At 39.3% G+C, this 13,452-nt stretch overlaps 1 protein-coding gene across 2 annotated transcripts in view; it reads left to right on the top strand.

Moving 5' to 3' along the window:
- Window positions 1-13,452, top strand: part of oxr1a (oxidation resistance 1a) — a 166,679-nt gene that overhangs the window by 6,560 nt on the left and 146,667 nt on the right. For both annotated transcript variants that reach the window (XM_073484848.1, XM_073484847.1), the window contains exon 2: window positions 8,889-8,974. In XM_073484848.1, the coding sequence (XP_073340949.1) occupies window positions 8,958-8,974 (17 nt within the window). In that variant the 5' untranslated portion in view covers window positions 8,889-8,957. The remainder of the gene's footprint in view (window positions 1-8,888; window positions 8,975-13,452) is intronic.

The following is a 13,452-nucleotide window of genomic DNA, read 5'->3' as shown; positions in this document are numbered from 1 at the left end:
ACCTCAGGAGCACTCAGACAGAAATAGATCAACTCAGGAAGGCAGGGTTTATTTTGAGAAAATGGTGAACTCTGAAGACGAAATTCTCAGTAGTTTTTTTTTTTTTGGCATAATGTAATCTCATGAGGCTGTGTTGTTCCTGAATGGAATGATGTAATAGTGTACAAGCAAGCCAGAGCAGGGAGTCATCGTCGCGGGTGTGAGGAATGACTTTGTTGCTAGGCCCTCGTGTCGATATCTCTTCAAGTGGTTCATTTTTTTTTCATCGACCCTTCATTGATTGCGCCATCTTTTTAATAGAGCCACAGTATGACACATTTTATGTAATGCGAAGAAGATGGTGCTGCACAATGTTGGCTTTTAAGTTGAAGGAATTTAGGAAGATGTTCAGAGAAGGAACCTTCTAGGATTCCAGTGTATTAAAGGTGGGGACAGCGTTTTTGGGCGGATTTGTTGTTATGATGGTGGCGTCACATCAGAACTGCCTTAGGTGGTCTTATAGATGGTTGTATATGAGTGAGAGATCAATATTAGTGATGATATGAGACCTGAACTTTGTACAGCGGCCGATGGCGAGTACCGATCCAATACTTACGCATTAAAAAAAAACGTTGTAAAATGATCTTTGTAAGATTTTAATGACGAAAGGTCTGAATTTTGACATTGCTGAACGAGACAAATTATATTTAAAAAGTTGTCCACAAGCAGCAAGCTAATATTCTTTTATATTCTAGTTGATCATGTCTGAATGGAGAGCCACTGTTCAACTTCATAAGGAATTAATAATATTTTTATGACAAATCATTTAAAAAAATAATGATTTGTCTTCATAAATACAGAGCTTGTGAAAAGGAGCAGAATAAATCTTTTTTCTTTAAAAACGTTCCTATGATTGTGAATAAATTTAAAACGTGGTCATGTCCAAAATGATGAGTAGAGAAAATGGCTGAGTTCTACAGTATGCACCCTGCACTCTGTACTGCCCAACATTATCTAGCTAGTTGTGTGGAGAAGCAGTGCATAGCACCGACAGGGAAGCAGAGCATTGTACTGCTAAACAGGACCAACTACAAGACTAATTTTAGCCACCTAGAAAAAGGCACACCTAAAAAAAATATATAGCTGTTTAAGTTTATGCTATATTTATATAACATTATTATAACACTTTTGGTGCATTGGTACAGTGCGGAGCAGGCACAGTTGTGGTTGTGTGTAGGAATACAGACGTTGTATGGTTGTGGGAATGTAGTCCCAACTGCTGGTAATACACTGACTGACTAGGGATAGTAATCTCATACAACCCCACATCAGAAGACCCAAACTCTTTAAGGTGTGACATTTTGTCATATTTGCTTTGTTGCCAAGAGTTAGATGAAGAGTTTTGGACCTCATGTCTATACAGTACATACGAAGCTAAAGCCAGCAACAATGTAGTTTTGTAGAAGAAATTCAAACTCTGAATTTTAATATTTACAATATTAATGAGTTAATACAAACTCAGAAATATTCATTTTTTCCATAACTGAATCAACAAGCTGTTTTCGCGGAAAATAAGGTCATCAGAACACTGTTTGAAGCTAGAAAGGTGGCAGGGTCCGCCAAATGTAAACAAAGTTAAAAAGTATGAAATTGTGTTGTTCTTTAAGGTCAGTTTGTTTATTCAGTCATGAAAAAGAAGAGAGTTTGTTTATTTAGTTTGTTTAGGCAGAACAAAATCAGTCAATGAAGATCTTTCTCTTCTGATTAAAATTTCTTCCTCCTCCTTTAACAGAGCCAGGCTCGCTGTTTTCAGTTTTCATGCTAGGCTAAGTTAACAGTCTCTTGGTTCTGCTTCACATTAAGTGTAACTGGGAGTGGAATCGATGCTCACATCTCACTCAGAACAGCAGTTTTTTTTTTACCTGAAAATGTCAAACATCTCCTTTACATTCTCCCCTTTCTTATGAAGTTCTCTCACCTCATTACCCATGTCTTTGTATCCAATGTCTAAGCTTAGCGTTTATTTCTCTGTTTCATTTCCACACAAACAGTTTTTGATGAATACTCATTTCTATTTTGGTACAGATACACACACAATTGTTTTGCAGGTTTTCAGGATTTGTGTTCTTTGTATTCATGTTTAATATGTTCTCATTTCTGACTGTCAAGGCAAAAAATAATCTGTGAAGGCTGTGTACAATGTCTAGTCTTACCAGCTTAATTCAAATGTACCAAAAGAATAATTGAACATTTTGTGCTTGAGCCCACGTAATATTCCATAATATCTATTAAGAACTTAATTGCTATTTTCAAATATGAGTTCTCAGACCATTAATTTTTACAGGGAGCTCACTTTACAGGCATGTTTCATTTTTAAAACCTTGTTATCTCGTATTGAAATTCATTATTGAAATAGGTTCAAAAAGTTTAATAAAACATATGAAATGAACTCAGCCAGCTTGAACTTGCATTCTGTTTAGTGGAAATTTAAGAAACATTTATAGTTCCATATTTTAACCTCATTGCAGTGGCATTCCCATAAGCACAGAGTGTGCATCTAATATTACCCAAAGCTCTGCGTCTATAAAAGATACAGCTGTTGTGATACAAGCTAGAATGAGCCTCCTGGTGCTCTATTAGTTGGTGGAATATGAGAAAGTAAATTGGAGAATTCAGATCCATTAGTTGCTGTGAATCCCTCAGTGTGTTTAACTTATTATCTCACTTTTACATTTTGTCATGTTTTCAACTTTTATGTCAGAATCAATCCAGTTACAGAAAAAGTTAAAGTCAAACATCCGTTGTCATTCTTAGTCTTAGTATCTAAAGTAGATATCCTGATGATAGTGTCAATACAGGAATACAATTAAGGCTACGCAATCTTTGGTCATTGAAATCAAACAAGATGAATCCGATATCCGGTGAAATTTACTTTGAGATTTTTCGTTTGCAGGGAACGCGCTCTAATCTGGGCAACCCAACAATCCAACAATGACACTACTGACCTCGAGCATATTGCCGAGTTCCTCCGGGAGATGGAGATAAGATGCCCCTGAGCAGATAACAGCCATGCATCGCAACCATTAGCCCAACGCAAGTATGAGAGTCAAAAATGACGGAGAGGGTGTTTATTCGTTGCCCAGTAATTGACTGAGCATTTCCATAATGGCATTGTGTTTCCTGCCAGGCTAATGTGACCCCTATTAGTTCAGGAAACATACTGCAATCAGGCTCTGTGTGCGCTGCCAGACACAGCCAAGGAAATGAACTGGGGAGAGAGGAGAGGAGAGGACTACAGGGGGAGAGATGTAAACAATGGTGAGGTGCAGACAATGGGACAACCAGGGGACAGGAGTGGAGAACAGAAGGGAAGATGAGTCATATCACTGCAGCGAAATGGACCCTTATTGAAATACCACTGCATCAACTAGACCTGGGGCTAGCGTTGGTTAGTTATTTTAGAAGTATTTTATTTGTTATATTTATAGAAAATCTCTTAACATACAGACAACAACTAATACATCAGATGCAAGAAAAATCCAGTATCTGTGGCTGTCGCAGGCCTCTAATAAGCCCATCCAGTCATTTTTTCATTTGGCCCGTATGAAATGATAGAACGGCCCACCTGTGTACTTACAGTATCTACCTGCCTACCAGCACGCATCGCCGGCTCACTCACTGCATATGACCGGAGTCTTCCACAAGGCCAGGAGGATATAAGCTATCAGCAACAATGAGAGAATGCAGCCAGAATTTCCCAATGCTAACATGCTAGCTTTGCAGCGGTGAGCACTAACAAAAGCCATGTTTGTTTTTTACATTCATTATGATAATGTAAGGTGCTTTCTTACATGTGAATGAGATATGAAATGGTTCGATACAGTTATCGAGGACAACTATGCTGCAGCCTGCAGACTGTCGTTCAGCAGCTAACCCCGTCACGTTAGCACAAAGCACACAGCAGTGGGTAGTAACTGCCGAGCCAGGTAGCCTTTTCGGACCACTGTACTGTATGTTTGTGACGGCCATTTTCTTTGTGTTTAAATGATTGTGGCATTTGAGTTATTTGTGTATTCATTAGACTAAAAAGCTGAAAGAAAATTGTGGAATGAGGCAGAATAGCCCTTCAGTTTAATCAGGCAGTGCACATGCATGTGTTTTGGAGGAGTGGCTTTGGAAGGAGGCCTGAAGGAGGGGAGGGGATTTTTTCAGTTGTTTACTTGCTAATTTGGCTTGCTCTTGGTTGTTTGTTTTTCTAATCTTACCAACCCGTGGGTTGTTTTTTTTAATTGGGCTAAATTCACATTTTGGCAAACCTATATTTGAATTTTACACTCACCAAATACTCTGCACCAGGCATTGTTCACCCTTCAAACCTGCAGTAGCTAACAATACAGTCATAATACTGGGAATTAGAAATACATTTTCAGGATTCGGTCTTTCCTCTTTAATGTTTCTGCGGCCTGTTAAAAAATAAAATGGCCACGCGTTGCTTTGAAATATTTATACTGGTATACAGCTATACCAACTGTGTTACGTGACTATTGTGTTTTCTTTCCTCTGTACTTCTTCATGGCTGTTACTGATTTAGCTGCATGCTGGGCCAGCTAATCCTGCTTCTGATCAATACTCCACTTCTCCTGCTCACACTCTGGATTTCATCCAGGAACCAGCACCAGCTGATATCTTTATTTACCTTCCCTTCTCATTAGTCATTCATAAAGCCAGTGGCAGGGAGAACTGAAATTAACATCTTAAACTGTGCAGATTTGATACAGTGGATAGATTTTACTCTATTTGCCTTGGCTGGGGTAGCATCAGGCCTGATGTGTTTGCACTTCTTACATGCTTAGCTCATCGCTGTTTTGTGTGAAATAGCTCTGTCAGCCCTCAACTTAAAGCTGCGTGTGTAAGGCCGAACACATCACCCCTGTGTCATTGCTGTTTTACTGCCGGCAGCTTTCAGCAGAAGAGCAGACCCAGCACTGGTGATACCTGCTGTCCCCCCTGTATGTCTGAGGGATTCTCCTCAATCCATTACATGCTTGGATGCTGATAGTGTTTGTCAGGATGCTCTGCACGCCCAGAGACAATTAAGCTGAAACACAAGGCTGGCTTAATGAAGCTCGGCAGGAAAAACATCCTCAAACAAGGTTCTTTTGCAATAGAGATAGAAGTAGACAAGGTCCATTCATGTCGGGAGGAACCACATGGCTCCACTGGGGCATTGCTGTGGTGTAGGTTCATGCTTTGGCGATGGTGCAGAAAGAAAGATAAGCCATACAAATAAGATGAAATTAAATGTAACCTTTTTGGAGGCTCTATGATTCTCTGAAACACTTGCAACTACAGTATAAGACGAGGATCTTCTGATTCTCTCGCAGATCTGCCCTGTCTAACAGTACCTTGTTCTTCTGCTTAACTAATCAAACCTTAGTTAGTCAGAGAAAATTAACTTGTTCCTGTCACCTACCTAGCTCAATTCATCAAACACACAGAGTAAGGCCCAATACACCCCTTGCTTAGCCCTACCCCTCCGTTTTTCAGTTGAATACTTTACTATTTTGCTTGCTCTTGCTTGTTTCTCCAATCTTAGCAACCCCATATGCTACATTTTGATTTCAGCTTGCAAATAAGGTGTCAGTTTTGGGGACCTGATCCTAAATATGAAATGGAGCCTTAACAAATGACAGGAAAAAAAAAAAATTGAGAAGACAAGAAAAAATGCAATGTTGCATGACTGAAATGAGACAGTGGTCAAACGCACTAACCTTTTGAAAAATGTCATTCCAAAACAATGTGGAAGCTGGCTTCATTTGAATTCATGTTTTGTACTACTCCTCCTATAGTATCCTCTACTTTATCCTCTTTTGTTGCCTCCAAGTTGTTTTTTATTTTACTGTATATTGCTTATAAAAGAACTTATTGGTTTGTGCTCACTTTAAGCCCACTGGCAGGTGAAGCTGGCTTCATATAATCCCAAATAAAGTCTAAATGTATTTTCGGTTTTTGTCTTGGTTCAGTATAGAGTCAGACCACTAAAAGCTTGAAGGCCTGTTATTATTTTTCTGAGGGGAGTGCTGAGTTTGGTGAAGTACTGTGTGTAATCATTTTAAAGCTCTGCAACACTGTGACGAATGGGAGGATGAGTCACATTCAAACAGGAATGGAGAAGGAAATTATTCGACTCTTTGAAATTATCTCTCTCGCTGCTCCCTGGGCTGTGAATTTTGCCTCAGATTAGATAAACAGTTCCTGTTAATGAAATGAAATATTTTATAATAATTGGCTGTCGTCGTGCACGTACCTGCAGCCCTTTATGACAAGGTATTTCTCATCTCATTAATGTCCCCCTGCTGCCATAATGGTATGAAATCTTTCAGATGGAGTCAAACTCAACTTGTTTAAATGTGATGTACAGTAATAAAGTTAAAAGATTTTCAAAACTGACATATCTTAACAACTATTGTATGGAGTCCCATGATTCTTCTTTCCTTTGTGTTTGACTGTTAATGTATTCCATTTATTAATGCAGTCTGAGAGGGACAGGTCTGCTCAGATGATTTGTAAACAGCAGCAAACTGATATGAAGATAATTTACGTGAGTATTTATGTGAAATGGTTGATCCATGAAGAGAAATAACAGATTGCCTGTGTAGCATTTAAAATGGCCGTGGTGTCATAATTATCAACAATTGAAACTAATAGATCTGATCTGAATGTTTTCAGACACATTTAATAGGATGTGAGTGTTTTTGTGACCTCCTGTACAGAACAGACTGAAGGCTGCAGGAAAACTGTCCGACTTGATCGCAGCTTTTTGGCTCTATCCCCTGCTGCTACTGCCAGATATCGTCTACTTTCCAGCTAAGGCGCAATTCATCTCGAACACGCCTAACAAAGCCATAATAAATAACTTCCGTCACAGAAATTAAAGAGATTAAATATCAAAAGCAAATTTGGCCCTTGGCCAGTTTTTTTTTTTTTTTATTCCCTATTTTTGATCTGAGCATAAAATCAAAAGTAAGAAAATGAAAGTGTTATTTGTTTTTTGTATCACATTCATAAACAAATAATGAAATAACGAATCATTTTTTCATTTTCCGATTTTGGATTCTCAATTGAATATCAAATGAATGAATATGACGATATTGCAACACCCCCGATGCATTCTTAATAGTATGATAATCATCAAAGAAAGGACAACACGTATTTCTGTCTCAGTGTGTTTGACAGCAGCTGGCAGGCTTAGGGAAGAAGAGAGAAAAAAGAAAGCTATGGCAGACCGTTTGCTCCCAGTGACATTGTTAAGGACCACAATGGCATGTAATTGGACCAAAGTGACATTTGCCTGGACACTGGCTTTACGGTGTGTCTAACTAGCAATTGTTAGCATGCAAACATACAACATTAATTTGGCTATCATGGTATGCCATACCTGCTAAATAGTAGAATGTTAGCATTATGAGCATTTTCAGAGGGGGAATGAGAGAGAACGGATGTGTTTTTTGAGCATTAAAGCAAGTAAACCTATTCTAGTAACCCAAAATAACATTATGAACCTGAAAATGAGCTGTTTCCGTTTAAAAAAAATGTTTTTTTTTGTGTACCATGGGGGTAAAAACTGATGACGACAGTTTGGCACCAGGTTCATGCTCCATTGAGAGTGGCTTCCCATCTGTAATGTGTGTTTTGTCTGTCTGCTCACAGTGAGACAGCTCTAATCCATAATCCAGCTAATTGCATTATCAATTCACGTCATACCTTGAAAATAATGCAACAGAACAATTGAATCTTACTGCAGGCTGTATTAAAAATATTTTCTTGTCTGCCAAATATAATATGTAGAAATGATGATTAGACATTTGAATGGTTTTCTGTGAATCATTGAAGCCACAAAGTCAGCTGCTTCACCTCCTTAGATTACTTATGGATGTGAGTACTGTACCTCTGCGGATCCCATGTAACCTGAATGAATTATCAGATGTTTCCAGTGTCACACTACTTTGTTAATCTTTATGCCTACTTATTCAGCTCTCTCTGCTCCACCTGCCAGTGTAAGAGAGAGAAAACCCACTCCGGGTGTTATAAGTGAGACAATAATGTGTATGTGCTTACATTCTCGTGCGTCTTACTGACGGAGGGGGGAAGGAAGGTAGATGGAGCCGATCCGGCTGCTTTAATCACCCCATTCTCCTTCCCTTTCCTTCCCTCCTTCCCATTGGCCCTCCACTCATCTCATTACAGAGAGGAGAGGGTGAGAAGTGAGGCCTGCGTAGACCTCAGCATTAATTATTGAACCCTATCTTCTTTTACTCCAGCTCCTCCTCCACGGTCTCTGATAACCTTTACATAAAAGAGCAGAGGCTAACTCCCAGCCATTATACAATGTGGTAGGTATAGCACAGACATATGGAGAGAGAGATCCTTGTTTGGGGTTTCAACCCCTCAGAGACTGTGCTACTTAATAGCCTGCGTGTGACACGTTTGTCTACAGAAGCAGATATCCAGTTCTCCTTTTTAATCACATTTTATTGGTTCCTCTTTCTTCCAGTTGAGCTCCAGTGCTAATCAATTCAGCTCTGTTTTGAAATGGGTGCTGCTGTGGCGATATAAAGCAAATAATTATTTAAACTGACATTTGACTCCGTGCATTGTCGTCGTCATGTTGGTTGAGTTATGCTCTGCTCATTGCCTCCTGCCGTGCCCAGTCAATTTGAACCGCTCAGCTGGAGGCCGGCTAAAGGATGTTGTTGAAGTGAGCGTGGCCGAGGCATCTAGACAACTTGAGGGCAACCTGACTGTGATGCTGAAAATCTCACTGTTATCTCTTTTTTGCTTTGTATGTGTGTGTGCGTGCATCTGCGTGCGTGTCTGTGTGTGTGTGCGTGCGTGCGCGCTTCCTGCAGGTTTGAAAAGTCAACATCAAATCTCGACCTCCCAAAGCCTCTGAGCAGGAGAAAGAAGACGCTGCCAAGATGTTCAGCACCAAAAGGTCAGCACAATGTCACTTTTGATCTATTCTTATCCGCTCATAAAAATACCAGCTGAAATCTCGGGGCATTTTAAAATGGCTTCTGCTGATAATGGCTGACATTTCTGGTCAGCTACGTTCCGCAGATGACTTTGGACATGAAAAAGACATTTATGCAAAGGAAGGTGATGGTTGATTTCAGGTCACAACACTAAAAAAAAACCCAACACAAAACAAACTTTAAACTATATTATTTGTTTAGGGTATTGTCTGCCTTTAAACTGAAGTGTAAATACTCTCACACAGGCTGAGTAGGAAGTTTAGGAAAACCAGGTTACACGTCTCCTCGCTTGTGTGTACATTGTGTATTTTTAATGCGGCTTGTGGTAGCGTACAGTCTGCATAAATCATTTATCAGTTTGGCTTTTCTGGATGTTGACTGCAGGGTAGAAGTGGTCACATTGCTTAGCCAGTGCGTGTAAGGTGGGTTAGGTGGATCAAAACAAAATGCGTTTGGTCGTTCCTCTTGTGTTGTTATAATCCCACAGTCTACAGCTTGGGTTTGGTAGAACTGGAACATATTCATTCTCCCATTGAAAACGCAGATGAATTTCTCTTAAATAATTAATTCCATGAATTCTAATTGAATAGTGCATTTAGAATCAATATAGTTATAATGTGCAGGCTTACCACCTTTAAAAACTCATTTTGTTTCCACAGCCTTCAGCTGTATAATCTAGGGGGTTCCTGTGCAGACACTGCAGCCTGCATGACTTCAGTTTTTCAACAGGAAATGTTAGATCAAAATAGTGAAGTATACAGTAATTTATGTATGGACTGCCAGTACTAGGAGAAAAAACAAATCACAATTATATTCACATTTATTTCATAATTTATTCAGAGGTATTGATTGAAAATGTACACAGTTTGTCTAGAAAATGTATTTTTACACGTAGATGACACAAAACATTTAGTTTTGACAAAGGAGATAACTGTAGGCCTGTCAGGCACTGGCTGTCTCAACACAATGACACAGTGTAATGGTAAAAGGTAAATGGACTGTAATTATATGTAGCACTTTTCTAGTCCTGCCGACCACTCAGTGGTTTACAACACAAGTCAGCATTCACCCATTTATACACACAGTCATTCATACACTGGTAGCAGAGGCCACCATGCACAACATGATTTAGTCATCAGGAGTGATAACCATTTATACCGCACTCACACACTGATTGAACAGTCAGTGGGAGCACGTTGGGGTTCAGTATCTATCCACTATTAATCATAGTACCTCTGATTAGTGGACAACCACTCTACTGCCTGAGCCACAGAAATATGAGTAATACTGTGTGTTTATAAAGCGACTGCAAGGTTGGCTTCTTTTCTTTCCAAAACCAAAACTGAAAGGGCAAAAGTGTTAGAAATTGAAAAAAATATTGTGTTTGTTGGCTTTCATGTGCTTTGCAAATGTTAGCATGTGTGGAGATCTATCTCATTGGCTACAAAAGTACCCAGCATTATTTCCAAGGCCAAGATACGTACAGCATTTTTTATTTTATTTTTCACTGTTACAAAGTGTTAGTTTTCATTGTTATCAATAAACGTTTACAGTGGCATCAATATGCCCCTGGTATCGTTGTCAACAGTATGTGCCTGAAATAACAAGGTGCCTGATGGGCACAGGACTTTGTGCTCTGATTGATTAAGACCATTGACTCTTTATTCTGTTTTGAATTGGGTTGAAAAATGTAGAAATGTTCTTTTTCTGAAATCTGTCTCTAAACCTGCTGTACTCTGACACAGAAAATACCTAGATTTCACATCAACTTCTCATTCCTTATAGTGCGAAAGACAAAAGCATCTCCCACAGTCCCCAGCCATAACTGAAGAGAAATTCTTCATGTTCGCGTCCCAAACTGTGGCTTATGTGCTAAAAATAATTCTTGTTTCTACAGATCTGTTCTATAGTACCTGTAGTGTTTAGTGTTCTACAACTGATCCTTAAAATATCAGATGTTAACAGTTGACCTTGTGGATTCTAATACTCACCTATACTGTAGCACAAACAAACACACACACACTGAGCCCAGGGCTTTGCATTGATGCCAGCAGAATCCACAGTATAGGACCCACATATTGAGATTAGACTGACATTCACCCCTCAACTCCTGATTTACATTGACAAAGAGGACTCGCCACTACATTGGTAAGATATCGATTGCTCCTTTGTCTACACTTTGACTGTCATAGCTTCACATATAAGCTGCGTAAGGTTTAAAATATTTATTATTTTGTGTCAGGATAAGATGTCCACAAAAAGAATAAGTGAATGTCTTTATAGCAGTATGTCTCTGTGTTGGGAGAATGAGGTATAGGGGGAGGTTAAGGTATCATAATGTGATGGGACTGAGCGCTGTCACAATGCAGCATCCATCCACCTGTCTCCTCGCAATGTGTGTGATCATCATACTGTGGGTGAGTGGATGATTAAACCAAGCTAGCTCTCCATCTTCAGGGAGCTGTGTCAGCAAACTCGATGACACGGATACGCTCAAAATGACTGTAATAGGTTGCCATCTTGAAATTCAAAGACTCCGAAAGCTCATTCACATTTTTGCTGAATACGAAACAAAGCGTTATCTCTCTCGCTAAACTGCTGAACGAAACATAAAGTGGATGAGGAAATCTGTGTATCTATCAGAGATTGCTATGTGCTGTTGTGGATTTCGTCTGTGGGTTTTTAATATTGGTTTTCCTGTTGGGTTCCCTCGAGTCATCTCCGGCAACACGTACAATGCAAGAGCGTAATTAAAAGTCTTTCATTAAAATTTAATCAGTCAAACGTCTTAACATTGCAGTTTACCTTTTGATTTGAATGGAATGAAGTGTAGAACCGACACATGGATGATAAATCCAAAGCATTAGCACTTTGTGCCTCTGACTTTGTTGAGTGCTCTCTCCTCTGATGATATGAACTGTTCTGTTATTATGGATAAACTGCAAGCGCACATATCCACAGCCTGATTGTTTGTGTCTACATGTGCTCATTAAAATGTAACTGGAGCGCTGTTAATCTGAGTCTTTCATTCTGGATGAGAACATTTATGAAGTGATGCACCATAGCTTTTGATTTGGGTTACGCATTTGAACTGTGACTGGCTGTAGCGGCTTCTGCCTGCCAGCATTAATCAACTGCATAAAGAGAAAAGGTGGGATTGTTCTGGAGTTCTGATGAGATTTCTGTTGTTTTCCGGATGTCCTGAAATGACAATCACAACCCCAACCCTCAGGCCTACTCTGACAATCAAACTAAATTGCCATTTCATTATACCCTCTTTTATTTAAACCTGACATTGTGTTCATGATGTTGTTGTTTTTTCATCATGTTCTCACTACATTTTGTCAATTTTGGCAGCTTGGTCAGTGGCCTTAAGCTTAAAACTATGACGCTCTACCTACCCCCCTAGTGTTAGTTTGTGACTTCCATGGTCAAGTTACCAATAATAAATATGAAAAGTCTGGTTAGACTTGTAAAATAAAGCCTGCTGACCAACATTTCACATAATATAACGTATAATGGCTTAGGATGTTGTGAAATGGTTGTGGTTATGTTAGGTTTAGGCACAAAAACTTTGTTAGGTTTAGGAAGAGTAATGTTTTGGGTTAAAATAACTGTTACTTCAGTGAGTGAGTGAGTGTCAGTTGCATTACATACTTTATGTAAGTTACCTTACTTACGTAACATAAATTAAAAATGACAATTGGTCACACACAGGTCTTCAACCCCAATCTCCTGGGAGAAAGTCCCATGTATGACGCATTCAGCCACCCTGCAGCTGCACTAGACCCTAGAGATGTAACTACAGTGTAGGGCCACTGACCAGGCTGCCATATTTGATGCAGACAGGCTGTGTAGGGAGTGGAATTTCTTTCGTTTTGCCATAACTAATAGGTAACAAGTAACTGTAGTGCCACCACAATGGAAAGCTATTCAGAGTTTATTTGTGTAAGTAGAATCTCATTCACCATTTTCTTGCCAATTTTCATGGATGTAGCCAGCTAGCATCGTAGGAAAATAAGATTCCCCATTGCTAATCCCACCTGCAGAGCTCTGATTGGTAAAATGTAAAAAGCAGTGGGCACAACACCTCACCTATTTGAATTGCTGAACAATTTAGAGGTGTGCATAGTTATTACTTAAGCCTATCCCTCCTACCACAACTAACAGTTACAGAAAGGTTGTAATGACGTCCCATGTTAAACCATGTTATCCAAACCTCTTCTGTAATGAAAATAAGTGATTGTACCTGAATTGTCTGTCATATTCATCCATTGCATTGTGAAGTAACTCTGTTTAATCTTAAACCAAACAGACAGACAGCTATTATATAATGATATTTGCCTTAATTTTCACTTATATACAGGTAAAACTCTGTTTACTACTGGTGTCAAATCCAAAGCTCCAAAAACTCAACCCATTCTAAATAAACAGGTAA

Source organism: Pagrus major, chromosome 17 (genome assembly GCF_040436345.1).
Source record: "Pagrus major chromosome 17, Pma_NU_1.0".
Classification (NCBI taxonomy): Eukaryota; Metazoa; Chordata; class Actinopteri; order Spariformes; family Sparidae; genus Pagrus; species Pagrus major.
The sequence above is the reverse complement of the archived record's forward strand: the minus strand, read 5'-3'. Positions and strand labels throughout refer to the sequence as shown.